This window comes from Genypterus blacodes, unplaced genomic scaffold (assembly GCF_046128005.1).
Source record: "Genypterus blacodes isolate CSIRO-AG114 ecotype Tasmania unplaced genomic scaffold, CSIRO-AGI_Gbla_v1 ptg000005l_1, whole genome shotgun sequence".
Classification (NCBI taxonomy): domain Eukaryota; kingdom Metazoa; phylum Chordata; class Actinopteri; order Ophidiiformes; family Ophidiidae; genus Genypterus; species Genypterus blacodes.
In genome coordinates, this window is record NW_027466819.1 from 2297686 (window position 1) to 2314769 (window position 17084).

The 17084-nt window shown below is 46.8% G+C and overlaps 1 protein-coding gene across 1 annotated transcript in view; it reads left to right on the forward strand.

The window, feature by feature from the left end:
• The window catches only part of ak5 (adenylate kinase 5), a 39371-nt gene extending 22319 nt beyond the window's left edge, over positions 1 to 17052 (forward strand). The window contains exons 8-14 of the mRNA XM_076148349.1: positions 2170 to 2243; positions 7039 to 7093; positions 8152 to 8196; positions 11341 to 11504; positions 14937 to 15053; positions 15453 to 15632; positions 15761 to 17052. Coding sequence (XP_076004464.1) covers positions 2170 to 2243; positions 7039 to 7093; positions 8152 to 8196; positions 11341 to 11504; positions 14937 to 15053; positions 15453 to 15632; positions 15761 to 15835 — 710 coding nt within the window. The 3' untranslated portion in view covers positions 15836 to 17052. The remainder of the gene's footprint in view (positions 1 to 2169; positions 2244 to 7038; positions 7094 to 8151; positions 8197 to 11340; positions 11505 to 14936; positions 15054 to 15452; positions 15633 to 15760) is intronic.
• The last annotated feature ends 32 nt before the right edge of the window (positions 17053 to 17084 follow it).

Genomic DNA, 17084 nt, shown 5'->3' on the forward strand with positions numbered 1-17084 from the left:
TTTTAGAACAGATTTGCCACCGAAGACTCACGGGAGAGAGGAAGCAGAGGTCTGAGTGAGGAGGTGCAGAGTCACAGCGGCGTTCCACCATATGGCACCTTCAAAATACACACGCCCGGGGCGCCGTGTTACCGCCATCAGAGCAGCCTGCTGGACGCTGGCAGGGACAGCTGAGGGACATCAGGGGACGAGGCCAAACAGAGCCGGGGGCAGACAGACAGACCGGCTGAGGATTAGCGAGGCTTCCTGGTACACAAGAGAGGAAATGAAGAGATCAGGCCTAATTCATTAAACACAGCGCAGGGTTTCGGCTAACAGAATGTGTGTGTGTGACGCTCATATCAAAGTCAAATCGTAGCAATAGACAAATAGCATAACGTCTCTTTGGCAGCGAGTCGCCGAAACAAATAGAAAACGTAAACGGGCCTCATTAAGCGACGCAGGGGCAATGACTGCCGGCCAAAAAGACGGTGGATCCACTTAATGTTGGGCAATCAATGCTGACTGATCATACGGGCTGAAGCTCATTACTTTGCTCTGCAGATCAAAGCTGCTTGGTGAGAATGGAGAACCTGCAGAGAAGATGGAGCATTTCCTCATTAGGAGCCTCAATCTCAATCACTTCTCTGTGCTTACATCTGCGTTCTCCCAAGAGCTGCGTGACGCCCGTACATCGGTCCACATCCCCCTCTGCACATGTTTCCCCCCCCTGATGGAATCTGGTGGCAGGTATCCCATGGAGACAGAAGAACTGAATGGACTCAAAGCTCTATTATTGTTTTCTTGCCACTTGGGTGCGATCATAACTTTAAACAATCCCTCTCATTGATCAGCTTGTGTTTCAGAATGACATCACCGTTTATAGAAACATGCAAGAAACAGCTGAGGCAGGTAAAAGAGCAAGGCAAGGGAATGTTGAGCAGGTTTCAAACCGACAAACTCAGGCCTCACATTCTTTATACATTGTTCTGTCGCTTTAGCTCCACCGCTGTACTCTCCCCCCGAGGTTTGTGTGAGTCGCCGGTCTCCCTGACAACGCAGATCCCACAGCTGTGCAATATGCTGTAAGTGAGTGAGAGCTTTACCTCCAGATCAGGTTCAGGATCAGGATCTGGATCAGAACCCTGCTGGAGCCCAGAAACAAGACGTGTTGGGGGATCTTCCTCTTCCCAGTTCTTCATCCATCAATCTACCGACTTCTTTAACATTCTGGGTTTGTGCAGAATTTTGGAGCCTCGGAATGTTGAACCAACAATATTACAACACGAGTCTCAAAATAGCTCCATCACTCTGACCTCTTTCATGGATAAACTCCACTTTTTATCTTGAAATTGCTGCAGACAAAGTTGTAGGGAATTACACTCCTGTATTCTTTCTAGTGCTGTAATTCTCTCTCCACTCTGGTATCTCACATCTCTCTTAGTCTGAACCGACCGGGTGCACTTCTGCCTGTAAATCTAATGTGTTGTGAACCTCATAATACGAAACATTGAGGGGATTCACAGCTGCTGCCTGCGTGAGGTTTGGAAGCAGAACGCTTTTTCTAACCCAGTTCACTAATCAGGAAGCTTTGATGCACATGCAGAATCTGCCATGGGGGAGAATTACTCATGACCCATTTCTAAGGCGGGAGATGCTGCGTATGAGGAATTGTTTTTCTTAAATTAACCTTTGATGTATGAATATTTTCCGTGTCACGATTCGAGCAAACAGCACAGAAACTAAGCTGCGGGTTTAATTACGACAACACAAACAGAATCATGCCTCAACTACACTGTAGACTGTTCCACTCTGATGAGCTACGGCTGCACACACACACTTGAGTACTGTAAGGCTGCAGGAACATCGAGCACGGCGAACGCTCAACGTGAGCCCCAGCTCCACAACCACGGCTTCTCTTGAAATCCCACAAAGAAATAGCTTTATCATTGTTGCATGAATGACACGGCTGAGTTACAGGAGACAAAGGCGCCCGTCTGCCTCTGAATAGCGGGACTGGAGGTGAACAAAGCGTGCGGCTCATAGGGCTTCTTGGCGTAACGTGACACAGCTGACACGCTTTCTTTAATAAAGGGCTGGTTCGAAACAACACACTCACACACACACACACTGCTCCAGGCCGCGTAGCTGCGTGGTGTTTAATGACAGTTGGACCTTTTCTGTCCGCAGGTCCCAGCGAGATGGATCTCAGTCTGCTGGGCGAGAGCGGCGGCCTCGCAGACGTCGCTTGCAAGTACGATGAGGTAATTATGATTCATTCCTATGCGCTGAGTGTGGGAGAGGAGGCCGATCTGCTGCCCCCTGTGCTTTTACTATTAACACACAGATCAAATGACGGTGTGTGTGATATGAAAGGGGCCGCTCATATTCTCTCAGTCCCACTGGGAAGCGTCACCAAACCCTGCCGCTTCTGTTCTGCTCTTTCATCTTTAGTGTCTCTGCTCCTCTGCTGCATCGACTCAAAGCAGCTGATTTTACCCTCTGAGTCCATTTCTAGCAAAGGAAAGACCTGAAACAAAGTCAAACTTTTTTGTCGGGGGTTGGAGGATCAGATGTACTGTAACACAACAACAGGATGTCCATGTTGCTCTGTGTCTGCTCATAGAAGTCAGTAATGAAAAATAATATTGTTGTTGTTGTTGTTGTTATTGTCTGAGGTATTGTTGTCCCAGGCCTGGTTGCTTCAGTCTTTCTCTGTGAGTTCTGCGTGGCACCGGCACAGAATTCACATTTCAACTCGCAATCAATCACGAGGAAAAACCCTTTTCACCAAATCCAAATCGTCCACTTTCCTCTGAGAAACCTGAATGACAGTCAAATTACCGTCCCTGTGATGGCAGACAGTGAACTCATTTCAAAGGTTGGATGAATCACTGAGGCGCGGGGACGAGCGGCGCTCGCTGAGAGAACAGACGAGCGTCATTCCTCCGCACGACGCCGTGGAAACGTTCCCTACGCCAGGCGTTCCCTCTTTCACGTGTGAAAGGGAAAAGGTTCCTGTTTGGCCTCTCGTGTCTTCTGTTCTCTTCTTCTTCTTCTTCTTCTTCCGTCATCATTGCGCTTGTGTTTCTTCTTCCATTAACATTTTGGACATGAATTTGTGTTGCTGTGGTTCGTGTTCTCTTAAAGCTCAGGGGAGAGAAACCCAGGTCAGAGCTTTCACTCCTGCTGGCGAGGCTTTATAATGTATGGCACAGCAGAAAGCACCAAGACCTTTAGATAAAAGCACTAAGTGGCCTACAGCTTGTCCCTGAGAGTCTTCCTGTGCTGAATGGCCTGTGGCAGCCTCCGACGCTGCTTCACAAGCTTCACAAGCTTCACAAGCTTCACACGCAGCTTTTTTTTATCTTTTTAAAGCAGAATTCTTAGTGAAAAACCAAAGGGGCTCTTTCATTTTTGCCAAGGTTGGAATATTTGCACAAACTCGCCGCAACTGAGAGGCCCCAAGAATCCTGGAGTGGTTGAACCTTTGCACACACACACACATACGGTACACACAGTATTTCAAATTCATGCCAGTGCAGAAGTAGAAGCACCGTTCCCTGCGACCTTCCACCGACTCACAAAAGCATTGGCCTGTACTCCAGAGTGACCTGACAGCCCTCATTTCTGGGGTCAGTGTTTGTTTTTTTGCCTGTCAGAGCTGAAATAGCTCTGAGCGGCAGAGGTCAAGCTACATCGTCCACAAGGAAATTGAAAACGGAAACTCGAAATAATCATTCTGCACTTTTGGACTTCATATTTCTTGGAATCACGGAACAAACAGAGAGGCTAAGCAGCGTGACCTCCTTCCTGCAGCTAATTAAAGAGCCGCAGAGACGCTACAATACGCTTTGCTTTCTAATCGTTTTCATTTCCCAACAAAATGAAGTCGCACAATCAAACCTAACCTACATTCTCACCCCGGTTTTGAATGTTTGTTGTGATTTTCCGGGCCGCTCACACTCCGCTCACACACTGAACACACCCCGCACCCCGCCGCCCTGTTTACATAACAGCCCAGGCCCTGCTGGGTGTCGCCTGTTCTTCACGACCCACTGTGGTTCGCCTTTTGACGCGTTCTCAGTCACACAGACACGCAAACTCCAAGTGGGACAGATCAATAATTGTCGACCCGTGTCACAGGCTCATCATTTGTCAGATTCTAGAAAACGAGGAGGGGTCTGGAGGGAACAAAGAGCGGGATGGAGGTCGAGCTGGGAAACAGCGCCCCCCTACTGTGCCCAGTCAGTGCGCGAGTACAGACCGGAGCACGGTGCAGAAAATAGACCAGACCCCACCCTCAGAATCAAACACAGCAGCTTCTATCTCGACACACAATTTAGCATCGGCTGTCACACAGAGAAATCCATCAGCGACAACAAGATCAATAATGCAGACTTTGGCAGTCTAATCTGGTTAAACATCTCTGTGTTTGTTGAGGTGCAACGCCCACCAACACCTGTTGGTTGTGTTTGTCAGGAATCCTCTCATGGAGCTCACACACAAGCAAACACACACAGCAGGACTGTGACATGCTGCAAACCAACGACTTGAAGTTTGGATTTCAAATGGGAATTATGGAGAATTATGTTGTGTATTGATGTGAAAATACAAAAGAGTGCCTGTGTTTGTTTTGTCATCACAATCTGTCTTCTGTCCTCGTTTGAGTGCAAATTGCCGTAAACATGAGCAGGAAACACGACAGCGTCTGAATGAGCGAGGACACAAAATCCATGTGACGCATTTGTTTGTTTGAAATCAATTGTAGAAGAAAGTATTTCTTAGTGAAAATTGTTAGTTGTTGTAAATCTTTCTAAGATGGATGAGACGGAGGCGTTGCTGTTGGAAACACTGACTGAAGCCCAGTGGAGGAAACCGATCGGCTCTTTCGTGAGCAGTGTTTGTTTTCCAGCCGCTCCTTGTCAGCCTGCGACAGTCTGAGTCCAGACTCACACCGACAGACGTGACAATCCAGTGAAAGTGTGAGTTTTTGGGGGGAACAGTCGCTGCTGCTCCGATTGTCTCAAGCAGGTGACTCATCCAAAAGAGCCTGATGTGAAGGAAGTGAGACTCGGCGACGCACCGCCGTGCCGCTCACACTTCCTGCTCCTGATTCCATCACATGTTTGTGTGGTTATTTTGGGGGTGTTTTACATAAGAGTGTGTGTGTGTGTGTGTGTGTGTGTGTGTGTGTGTGTGTGTGTGTGTGTGTTTGTGTGTGTGTGGAACATATTGCTGCTCTCTGGTGAACCCTCGTATCGTCATTGTCATCATCAACACATCCAAGTTCCCACAAACCAAGATAGTCATTTTTCACACGACAGTTACATGACACACAACATATCACACACACACAGGTGAGAGAGCCCTGGAACTGATATGTGTATGTGTGTGTGTGTGTGTGTGAGAGAGAGAGAGAGGCTGAATGTGTGTGCGCAACATGAATAAGCAATATGATGAGCTCTCTCTCTCTCTCTCTCTCTCTCTCTCTCTCTCTCCCCCTCTCTCTCTCTCTCGCTTTCTCTCTGACTCATCAGACCAGTTGGTGTACCCACATGCTGCAGCCAGGCTGGCTCATTGTTGGCGCCTCTGTCAGTTCCACTCCCCCACACTGCATTTCGTTAACACCAGCACAACTTTACTCTTTTCTTCTCTTTATTCTGCCTCATCCGCTCTCATGCTGCACGGAGCCGCAGCGCCACCCAGACGTCACACTCGCCTGTCTGCTGATACGCGTTTCCTAAACCCAAACCGTCAGATAGATGAGTGTAGACGCGACAGATGGTGGCAGATGGGATATCTAAAATGTTACATCATCATGGGTTTGTTTTTGTGTGATTGAGCTGTCAAGACTTAGAATCTGACAAAGCTATGAGTCTGAGTGAGTTTGGACTTTTTAATTTTATTTTTTATGTTATTGTGTCATTGTCATCATTTTCAAAAATTTGGTTTAATTAAGAAATATTTAATAATTAAAGAATTGTATAAATGATTTGAATTTTGGTTAAAAATAGCACAAAGCTGCGACGCTCACATGTTGACTTCAGAGCGTTTATTAGACTTAACTGCTCTGAAAACATGAATACATAGAGCTTTTATAATAAATGTCACTTCATTTCCTGTCTGCAGCTCATGTGCCATGATCAAACCCCTGACATGTTTTCCGTCGGATCTCAGCACGACTCTGCAAACTGCAAATGACTCCATAAAACACAAAAACTATGTTTCTCTCCCAGCACAGAGTTTGTTTGCTGTCTGTCGCGGCTCACTGAGTGACAAATCACATTCAGGTTTGTGTTGTTTGAGTTTATCCCCAGCCGCTGTCAGAGAACGATTTCACACATGTTAGCGTTCAATAGCTTATCTGGATCAATCGTCTTGCGTCTCCTCCCATCTGCTGCTCCAAGTGGCCCAAACTAACTCCCAGTGTTGTGCGGAGATCCTAATTGGTTTGTGGAGACGTGTTTCCAAAGCACAGACGCTGATATTGTTCCCACGCCGTGTTCACCATCTTCAGCTTCACCTTGTTTGCAATGAGGAGCCACTTTGAAGCTTCTTCACGCAGCGACTGAAGGCTTAAGTGGAAAGCAGGAGATCCTCTAGCCCGGACGAGGACCACAGCAGTAATGTGTACTTTAACCAGCCTCCACTCACCTGGCACATCATCATCTCACACACTCACACACTCACACACTCACACAGGCTGTTTTGCTCTCACGTGCCACACTAGAGACTCAGTTTGCTCTTGTTCATTTGCTTTAGAGTGGGAAGTGAAACGATCCTTGGATGTGAGGATTCATGTACCATGTTACAAAGGGAACTATTGGATTCTTACTTCTACTCGTCTGCGTGTATCTGGAGGTCTTTACGCTTCTTCTTCCAGCCGAGCTGAGCCTGAATCTGATTCATTTCTCTTAATGATCACTGATCCCAATCCCATCATTTAATTTGTAATTTTCTGAAGGAGTTTAATCTCATTAAGCATGCAAAGACTCGAAGTTCATGCTGTTAAATATCTCTCTCTCTCTCTCTCTCTCTCTCTCTCTCTCTCTCTAGGATGAGGAAGAGGAAGACATTGGCTATGCTGAAGGACCTGGAGGACCTGGAGAAGGTAAGTGGACTAATTCACACACACACACTTTTGCCACATGAATGCACACACACACACACACACACACACACACACACACACACACGTGTTTTCCCTGCTAAATGCCACAGCAGTCATGTAATTGCTATGCAGCCGCGTGTGTTTATCAGCGTCAGTATCGACTGTGTAACCAGCCCTGCTGATTCACTGTGGCCGGCGCGTGGACCTGATGTTTGTCTCCTCAGTCAGCCGTCGTCTCTGATCTGATCATTACACCTGCATTAGTAAGGATTCCTATGTTCCACTGTGACTGAGTCCAATCTGAGACTTACACATCACATCTATCTGTTTATTGTTTTTGTTTTTTTTGAGCTTTCCTCATTGATTCAGTCCAAGAGAGTCCAAGCTGGCGTCTGCAGATTGTTTGTTTTCTCTCGCCAGCTGTTCCAAAAATCCCAAACTAATCAAGGGAACTCATTAGAGCGACCAAACCTCCACCAAGCTGAACACTCGGGGCTCCGGTCTGTCCTGCTAACTAATGATGCAAACATAAGCTGCTCTGTGGAGGCAATTAAGTTCTGTACAAGTTCTGACGCTCAGATTCTTCATTTCCCCTTAAAGTTAAGAAGAAAATGTCTCAGGTATAGAAGTAAACTAATAAACAGCAGGTAGAATCCAAAAGTCTTTTCTCCATGAAGGCTTCAGAAATCCTAAATCCAGTCTGAGACTCAGAGGAGCAGAGAAGCAAACACTGATGTGACTGAATCAATCATTTATTCAACACTGATAAATATTAATAAAGTCAGCGTACGATAGTAAACAATCTGATCTGAACACTTATATACAACATATTTCAACTTCATCACATTCCAGATTTGTTTGCATTACAAATCTGTTTACATTCATTTATCATTAATGGACAAATGGATGTGGAATTTATACAGAACAAGGTTGTAGAATATCTGTGTGTGTGTGTGTGTGTGTGTGTGAGTGTGAGTGTGAGTGTGTGTGTGTGTGTGTGTGTGTGTGTGTGTGTTGATACGCACAACCTGTTAAAGTCTTTCTGGCTTCTGATCCAGGTTACCGTGCAGATCAGAAGAAACCAAAGGTCATCTTCATGATGGGTATGTACACGTGGTGAAGCTCACACACTCACACACACACACATCACAGGCAGCAGTGGTGCCTACCTCATAAGGAAGAGCTAAACACACACACGGTGGACACACAAATACACAAGAGGATCGTAATAAGCAGCTGCAACACGTAGTCAGACTGCTCAGCTGGCTAATGGACACACACACACACACACACACACACACACACACACACAGGATGAACAGATTAATAACGATGAGCTGATCATCTTCTGAGGCTTTTTGTCTGCAGGTTTAATGAGAGTTTAGTAATTCAGAGTGTGAGGTTTGGATGAAAAGGGCGAAGGGGAGGACGGATGTGAGCTCAGACAGGATCTGACAGCTTTCACAGGCTGGACTGAAGTTCATCAAGACGGTTGAAAAGTTTACATATGAGACGTTGCTCCTGCAGAATACAGAAGCTTATTCTTCTCGTCTGCAGGGAACAGGACGCTGCTCTGATCAGGTGAAGAGAGACAGGAAGCAGCAGCAGCTAAATGTCACGAGCACCTTAGAACCTCCACATCTGGAGACTGAAGTGTGTGTGTGTGTGTGTGTGTGTGTGTGTGTGTGTGTGTGTGTGTGTGTGTACTTTGGGGATTAATTAGTACATTTGTGACTGAAGCTGGAACAGACAGATGAAGGTTAATGAGAGACTGGAGATCAGCGTCTCCATTCACTTGCGCTTAGTCTTTAAATAACTCTTAAGGTATAATCCTGATTTTTAGGAATGACTCATAGCTCCTGATCCGTCTGATGCATGGGTGTGCGTCTGAAGCATCAGTGTGCGTCTGAAGCAGGTGTTGTTGCTTCAGGAGCTTCTGTCAGCAGCAGCAGGGGACAAACTCTCACCTGCATATAGAACAGCTGATTTGTTGCATTATTAATGAAAGGAAAGAGACTCAGAATCTTCATTTGATGCTGAATGGGAAGAAGATTCAGGTTCTTCTTTGTCTGCTTCCTACTCTACAGTCAGAGGAGTTTACATACATAGCCATAGTAACAATGAGCAAGTTAAGCATCAACATGGCATCATTATAGTGCCCCCTGGTGGTGATGGAGAGCAACAGCACGACAGAACGACACAGACGTCACGACAAATCCAACAAGGAAACACACAAAACATTGCAGATTTTCCAAAATGTTGTGCTTCTGTTGAATGGCGTCGATTTGGAATTCTAATGCAATATTATCGACACATTTTAAAAGCTAAGATGTGAATTCCTTTCCTATATAGTGCCGGCCTTCTTATTAGTCCACTTCATACAGGCTAGATGGCTGCAAATTCCATTTCCTTGGCAACAGGACAAATATTGCTGCTGCTGTCGTCTTACTTCGAACTCGACGGACACACACACACACACACTCTCTGAGACACACATTAGGCTTTTGGTTTTCTTTCTTCTGTACATTGAAAGAAGCAGAGGGAAGCTGTCTGTAGCTTCATCAGTTAGTCCCCTGCAGTAGTGACTGAGATGTACTGTACCTCATTAAAGTGACTCGCTCAGATGGAAGCTCCAGTCTCTCTCTGGCCACGTCAGGTTCACGTCCCCGCTGCAAACCTCCAGTCGTCGTCTCTCTGTGGCTTTCTACCAGACGGCTCAGGTTCTGTCAGACTGGGGTCTCTCATCTGGGGGGAAGTAGACCTCAGCCTCACTCCTTAACCCGTCTTCTCTCTGAAATGCAGCGGAGGGAAGCAGGTCGTCTCAGGGGAGCCCAGGGAGGAATTTGGAAGAAAGAAGTCAATATATGATGAAAGGAGGTCATTTTAAAGCAGCTGGAGGGAGAGAATCAGCTCAGTGTGAGGAAATGAGCGTGCAGCACCCACAAGTGTATTGTGTGCAGAGCAAAAAGGGATTTTAGTCAGCATCTCCACGGTAACTGGAGATATGTCTGCTCTTCGTGGTGTGGGTGAATTTTTTCAAAGACGCCTCAGCCTGAGGATCTGCAGCAGCACAGGTATCACCAGGCTGCAGATCGTGTGTGTGTGTGTGTGTGTGTGTGTGTGTGTGTGTGTGTGTTGTGGTTTTTGTTTCAGTCCTTTCCTGAAACTGATGAGTGAAAACGCTGAACCTCCTTTTTCTCCATCAGCGTCACTTTGCCTGAGTGTTTTTACATAAAACTCTTACATCCCCAAGCTTCTAGGGAAATGTGATTATTGGATGGGACTGTATTAAAAAATCTAATTACCAGATGGAGTTTCTTCCTCTCTCTATGGTTCCTCTGCTCCCTCCTCCTCCTCCTCCTCCTCGCTCTCCGGCTCGTGGCTGCTCTATCTCTCTGCTCTCTGTAATGAAACCTGTCTGTCACTTTGTCTCTCATCAAGGACAGTGTGGCTGACAGCTTTGCTCACATACGGGGAGACAGATTCCAGCTTGTCAGCTCCCCGTCGCCCCCCACCCCTGCCGCCGTCGCCTCCGGTCTGATCCCCTCCCACCTGAGGATCAGTGTGTAAACTAGAAGAGAAAGAGAAAGTACATCAGTCAGATCAGATCACCTGTAGCTCCCTGACAGTGACTTAAAAGGCTTTAAAACAAAAACAAAAGCAATCTAAATGGTAATCAGGTCATATCAATGGGTCAGTTAGACTCTCTCACTTTAATCTTTTAGTCCAGTTTTCAATCCATTAAGATTATTGATGATTGAGCCTCTAAGGAGCTTCAGGCGGCTTCACTTCCGCCCTGCTTTCCCTCCTGACGCAGGTGGAATTCTGCATCATCTTTCCATTAATAACCTGAGTGGAAAAAGTGCAGAATGTACATGAGTGAATCCGTAACTCCAGATTCCTTCCGGGCCGTTCTCCTGACTTCCTGGCGGTCCCGTGTGAGTGGCAGTACAGCGAGGTGAACCGCCCTCATGTTTGTCCTCCTCGACCCCTCAGGAAATGGTGATGGGGGTGTTTGTTTTGGGAGGCAGGGAAGAGAGCAGCGATACTCGGACTCCTGCAGAATGTTGATGAAAATACAGCCCAGAGTTTTATTGCCAAGCTCCAGGCAGGCTTATGATAATGCAACACACACACAGCAGGCTGGATTTAATGCGTGAATAGTGGTTGATTTAAAAAAACAAACTGTTGGTTTGGTTTCTGAGTGTGTGTGTGACTGTGTGTGTGTGTGTGTTGTGTGTCCCTAGGTGGTCCAGGCTCAGGGAAAGCTCTCCACTCTGAGAGGATGGAGGAGAGGTTCGGGCTGCACCGCGTCACCCTGGGGGACCTGCTGTGTAATGAGCTGCAATCAGACAGTGATAGGGGGCGCCACCTACGGGACGCTCTGGAGAGAGGAGAGCAGCTACCCGAGGTAAGGGTTAGAAGAGAAGAAGAAGAGTGTGGGCTCGCTCTGTGCAAAACAAAACACACAGGATGGGAAAATACATTTAGTAGGGTTAGTATATTACTGTAAATGCTGCTTGACCTCTTAATATAACATAATAAATGAAAATCCATATAAAAGAAGAGGCCCGAGGATGGAGCCCTGAGGAACTCCATATGCCTCATTGGTTCAGTTACAGCTCCTCAAAGCAAATGACATCAAACTCTATAACTATATGATTTTACTCTGAACAGGTGATGAATGTCGTGTGTGTTTAGCCCCGACTCACTCACACACACTCACTCACACACACACCGTCTCCACATTACCACCATAATCGCATCACACTCACGCCTATTAACTCACATTATGCTATGACGGCCTCAGGAAACGAATATTAAAAATATCTTCCTGCGCTCGTGGTCAGCATCCTTTACACCCGCAGAGGTCACGGGAATGAAGCGATGATTAAGCCTCGCCGGCGTCCCAGCGGTCGTGGCGACGCTTAAACGGAATGCTCAGTGTCAGCAGCTGTGACATTTCACTACAAAACACGTCCATGTCTGTCAGTCGCTCAGGCCGCCATCTCGCCTGTCTGGCACCTTCAAAGGCTTTAATGTGCCGGCGAGTTTCTTCAAATGTGTGTGTGTGTGTGTGTGTGTGTGTGTGTGTGTGTGTGTGTGTGTGTGTGTGTGTGTGTGTGTGTGTGTGTGTGTGTGTGTGTGTGAGGACTTCAGCGAGTCACATATATTGATTCAACCGCACGCTGGAGGAGTTTGAGAGGCGCTGTCGTCCAGCTGTGAGTCTATTTTCTCCCCGCCTGGCATAGTTTGTCAAATCTGTCCGGAGACGTTTGGCTTTGTCATCTTTCTCATCATAACGTCAGCGGGATGCTCGACCTTTGCTGTTTCCTTCATCGACCTGCAGCTTTCTTCTGTCACACACTGAAGTTACATTCATGACGAGAACATTGGAGGTGAATAGATTTGCTTGATGGTAAACGCTTGGTAATGATTTGTAACGGCGGTCAGCACAGATGAGAGTAATGATGGACAGTTTACCTGCAGAGGATTGATAGTTATTGATCCTCCGCCTGGTGACCCGGTGATTACTGGATCTTTAAATGCAGTTTAGCTCGGAAAAACAGGAGAGAAAGGAAAAACATTTATGTTCTGTCCACGTGCAAATCATTACATCTGAGCCTGCTGATCCAAATCTGTGACGGGACTCTGGTGCCGTAATTTCACAGTGGAGAGATCGATCAACCAACACAAAGGAGAGGAGAAGCGTTTACAGGATGAAAGCAAGGAAAACCTCCATGCTGTTTCTTATTTGATGCACAAAGTGATTCAGAATTAGGCAGAACTCTAACACGTTTCTATTATTCAGCAGCTGTTATCAATATGCACACACACACACACACACACACACACACACACACACACACACACACACACACACAGCTTGATGAGAAGTAAAAGTCAGAAAACACAAACACTCATTAGTTTCTCTGCTCGCTCGCTTCAATCTGGGATCTTCTTTTTAAAAAACAAGATTTAAAGACAAAAAATTTCTTTAAAGCCCCAAAGAACAAAACACAGAATTTATTTCTCCTCTGCAGTTTTTCAATTAAAGCTGAGGCAGCCGGCTCGGGGAGACGGAGAGCCGCTGTGACTCGGGAGTCTTCACAGCTCAGATACGACGACTGACTGAATTTATGGAAATGGAGAATCTCAGCAGCTTAGAAATTCAAAAATATGTAAATCTAAGTGAGTGACAAGAATGTTTGTGGAGAAAAGTTATCCGTCACACACACGCACATACACACTCACTCATAACCTTTCACTGGAGACGATGCTCGGTAAATAATCTGCATTTCTTATAATGAACTTGAGCTTGGCAGATTCCTTTGTGAGCAGCTTGACGACACTTTGACTCAGGAAACAGCTGAGGTCAACCTTTATTTTGAAGTTTTCTTTTAATCGGCTCTGCTCGGTCATTGGGGCGCAGGCAGAGATGTCTTCTAATACCTGACTGGAGGCTTTGGAACAAACATTTTAAACGGCCCCCTGGGGAGAAGCGGAGACCTCAGCTCAGGAAGCAAAACACTTTCAACCATCACTCAGCTGTCTGAGCCCCGAACCGCACACTAAGGCAACGTCCCATGTGTGCACTAATCACTGTTTGTGTGTGTGTGTGTGTGTGTGTGTGTGTGTGTGTGTGTGAGAGAGGATTTAATTCCATACTGTGATGTTTAATGTGAGAGTGTTATTCTGTGCTGTGAAGTCTTGCTTCACCATGTTGGCATGTAAACTGGGAAACGGCCTGGTGAGGCTCCAGTATGATCAAATGTGGCAGTATTGTTGCCTGGCAACTCAGCTACGAAGATTAATATCAATATTCTGTGCGAAGCAGCCGGCCGGGCCATAGTGTGTATGGACACACACCAAATCTGCACATTTGAAGATGGAATCTAAAGGTTCTTATCCTCGTTGAAGCTTAACGGAGCTGCTTGAGCTAATTACAAAAACATGTTAGGATGCTTCATCATCAGTGTAAAACACGGCTGAGAGTTTGTTACTGGATGATGTAATCCAGGTCAGTCAGTCAGATCAACCTTATGTTGCTTTATGTAAATTTGCGGCTAGTTGTGGTTGAGTGCTTTAATCTGTGTGTAATAAAAGTTTGAGTGTGCTTGTAAACAAACTGAGCGGAGTAAAAGGTAGAAATGGTATTAAATACAACTTAAACTCCAATCAGACTGTGAGTGCATCAGTGAGTGTAGCTGCTTACTCTTCAGCGCTGGATGATCCGGTGCGTTTCTGGCACTTCAGGGTCTCTGGTTCATGAATACTCAGAGAGACCGCCGTTCTCTCCGAGGCCGAGACGCCGCAGCAGTAAATACACATGAACGCTGATGTTCATCTGAGCGTGTGTGTGTCAATGATGTACGAGCTCAGAGTGAATCCAAGGCCCTGCAGAAACACAGCAGTTTGCTTCAACACACAGTTAAGACGAAGAAACCAGAGTATGAGCGCAACCTTTGACCCCCACTCCTCACCTGATTAGAGCTCCTCAGACCACCCAGCCACTGCAGGCATGACGATGAAGATGATGATCTCTTTTGGGCTTGTTGTGATGAAGCTCTCCATCATCCTTGGCAGAAAAGTGTGTGAAGAAGGGAGAAGGAGGTCAGGTTGATCGTTACATAACTGCAACATCTCCGAGTCTTGATCTTAGCAAACAAACAACATTAAATATAAATCTAACTGCAACATTAAATTAAGAAAACATGAGCCTGGGCGGCCTCGTTTCAACATTAAATATGAATACCACCTCCTCCTCTCCTTCCATTGATATGTAACATCCGCTGTGGTTCCATGTAGTAAATAATTGTGTGTGTGTGTGTGTCACGTGCAGGACACACTGCTGGAGCTGCTGTGCGATGCGGCTGCGTCGTCGGTGCGGCAGGGCAAAGGTCTCCTGGTCAGCAGCTTCCCCAGAGACCTGAGGCAGGCTGAGGAGTACGAGGCGAAGGTCAGAGCTCTGCACCTCACACGCCGACACGAGTGCGAGTCACGTAGCCGAGCAACCAGGGAAGGAAACGAGCGCAGAGCGTAGAGGAAAGGAGAGGAGAGGATTTTGAAATACGCTTCACATGCTCATGAATCCTCAATGCTGTTTTCTCTCTTTGGCTGCTCTATGGGGACATAAAAGCTTTAAATAAGAGTGGAACACACACACACACACACTCACACACGATACTGTACAAGTGTTAGTCGGATTCTCAATACCGAAGATACACAGGGAAATACTCAGCAAGATAATTGTAGGAAACATTCTGTTCTGTATACAAATCAGTGTGTTTGCTGTCCTTGTGCTGTCATATATCTGTGTGTGTGTGTGTGTGTGCGTGCGTGTGTGTGTATCTCTCAGATGGGGGAGCCCAGCGTCGTGCTCCTGTTAAACTGCTCGTCGGACACCATGTGCAGCCGCCTGCAGTGTCGCGGCCGGCCGGGCTCCAGCAGCACAGACAGAGAGAGGAGGGCAGAGATCTTCCTCAGCCAGATCCAGCCGCTCGCCGCTCACTATGAAGGCAGGGGGCTCCTGCACACGGTGAGCCTGGTACATCACCTCCAGTGCAACCTGGGAGGAGTGTGTGGGGATGTTTGGCTCGCTGGAGTAGTTCAGTCATCGGTAATAGTTGTTCTGTCTTCTGAGCCGGCTTTGGTTTCTGTCTGCAGATCGACGGCGAGCAGTCGCCAGAGGAAGCGTTCGCTCAGATCTGCCAGGCTGTGGATTCCTGTTCAACATTCTGATATCTACAACCTCACCTCTGACCCCGCCCCCCCCAAGACCCTGCCGCCCACGAGGTCCAGCAACTTCCTGCGAAACCTTTTTGCCATATCATTGAAAAGGAGACTCATAGCAGGCCCCAGTATACTTCAGAAGATGACACACAACATGAGCGGTGCTGACGTTTGATCAACAACACACCACAAGTCGCTGAGCGGTAGAGGGGGAGACTCAGTACACACAGGGCGCTGTGAGGACAAATAGGAGCCAAATAAAATACATTTGAAACACAGTTCTATTTAGGAATCCACATGGATCGCCAAAAATGCTCCAAACTCACAAAGAAGCCAAATGTTAGTGACCTAGTTTGGAAGTCAATTCCCCAAATATCACAAGGTTGGTTGAGTCACCAGTGAGGGGTCAGCTGGTGACGCTGAACCAGACGTGATATTTACAATCACAGCGTTTATCAAAAGTACAAAAGACAAAAGTTGACCTGAGGGGCCCTGGACAGAGAACACACAGCTACTTTGAGACTTAGGAGACGTGACTTTGTCCTGAGAGTTGTATTTCTCCTGAAGTATACTGGGGCTTGTTCTCACTCATAGATCTCCAGTGGTATGCATGTCCACCCTGATGTAATGAAACACTCCTCAGTCAGTATCAGTGAAACTCCTTCCTGCTTGTAACGCTGACAAAGCGAGCGGTCGTCTCACACACACACGCCGCGTCGCACTAACGTTGTCGTTCTCTTTTACATCAACTTCAATATCTGCTGCCAAAGCGCCGCGCCGAGGCAGAAAGCTGCGCGGAGAACACACACACACACACACACACACACACACACACACACACACACACACACACACACACACACACACACACACACACACACACACACACACACACACACACACACACACACACACACACACACACACACACACACACACACACACACACACACACACACACACCTGCCCGCCGTGACAGAGAGCATGCAAAATAAAATGTCAACGTGTGTGCAAACAGTGTGTACAAAGAGCCGGTGCTCTCATATGCAGCGCGCTTCCTGTTCCAACAAGCGGTTACAATCAAAGCTTACTGCCAGCAGGAGTGTTAAGATTATCGCATCTGTATGTTTCCAGGCTTCTCGTACAGGACGGTTTACATTGAAGTGCTTGTTTGAGTGTGATGAGTTGATATTTAAACATTCAATAAAGCCAGTGTCTTTGCTAAACGGAGTATCTGAGTGTGCTTTGGTGTTCTGTC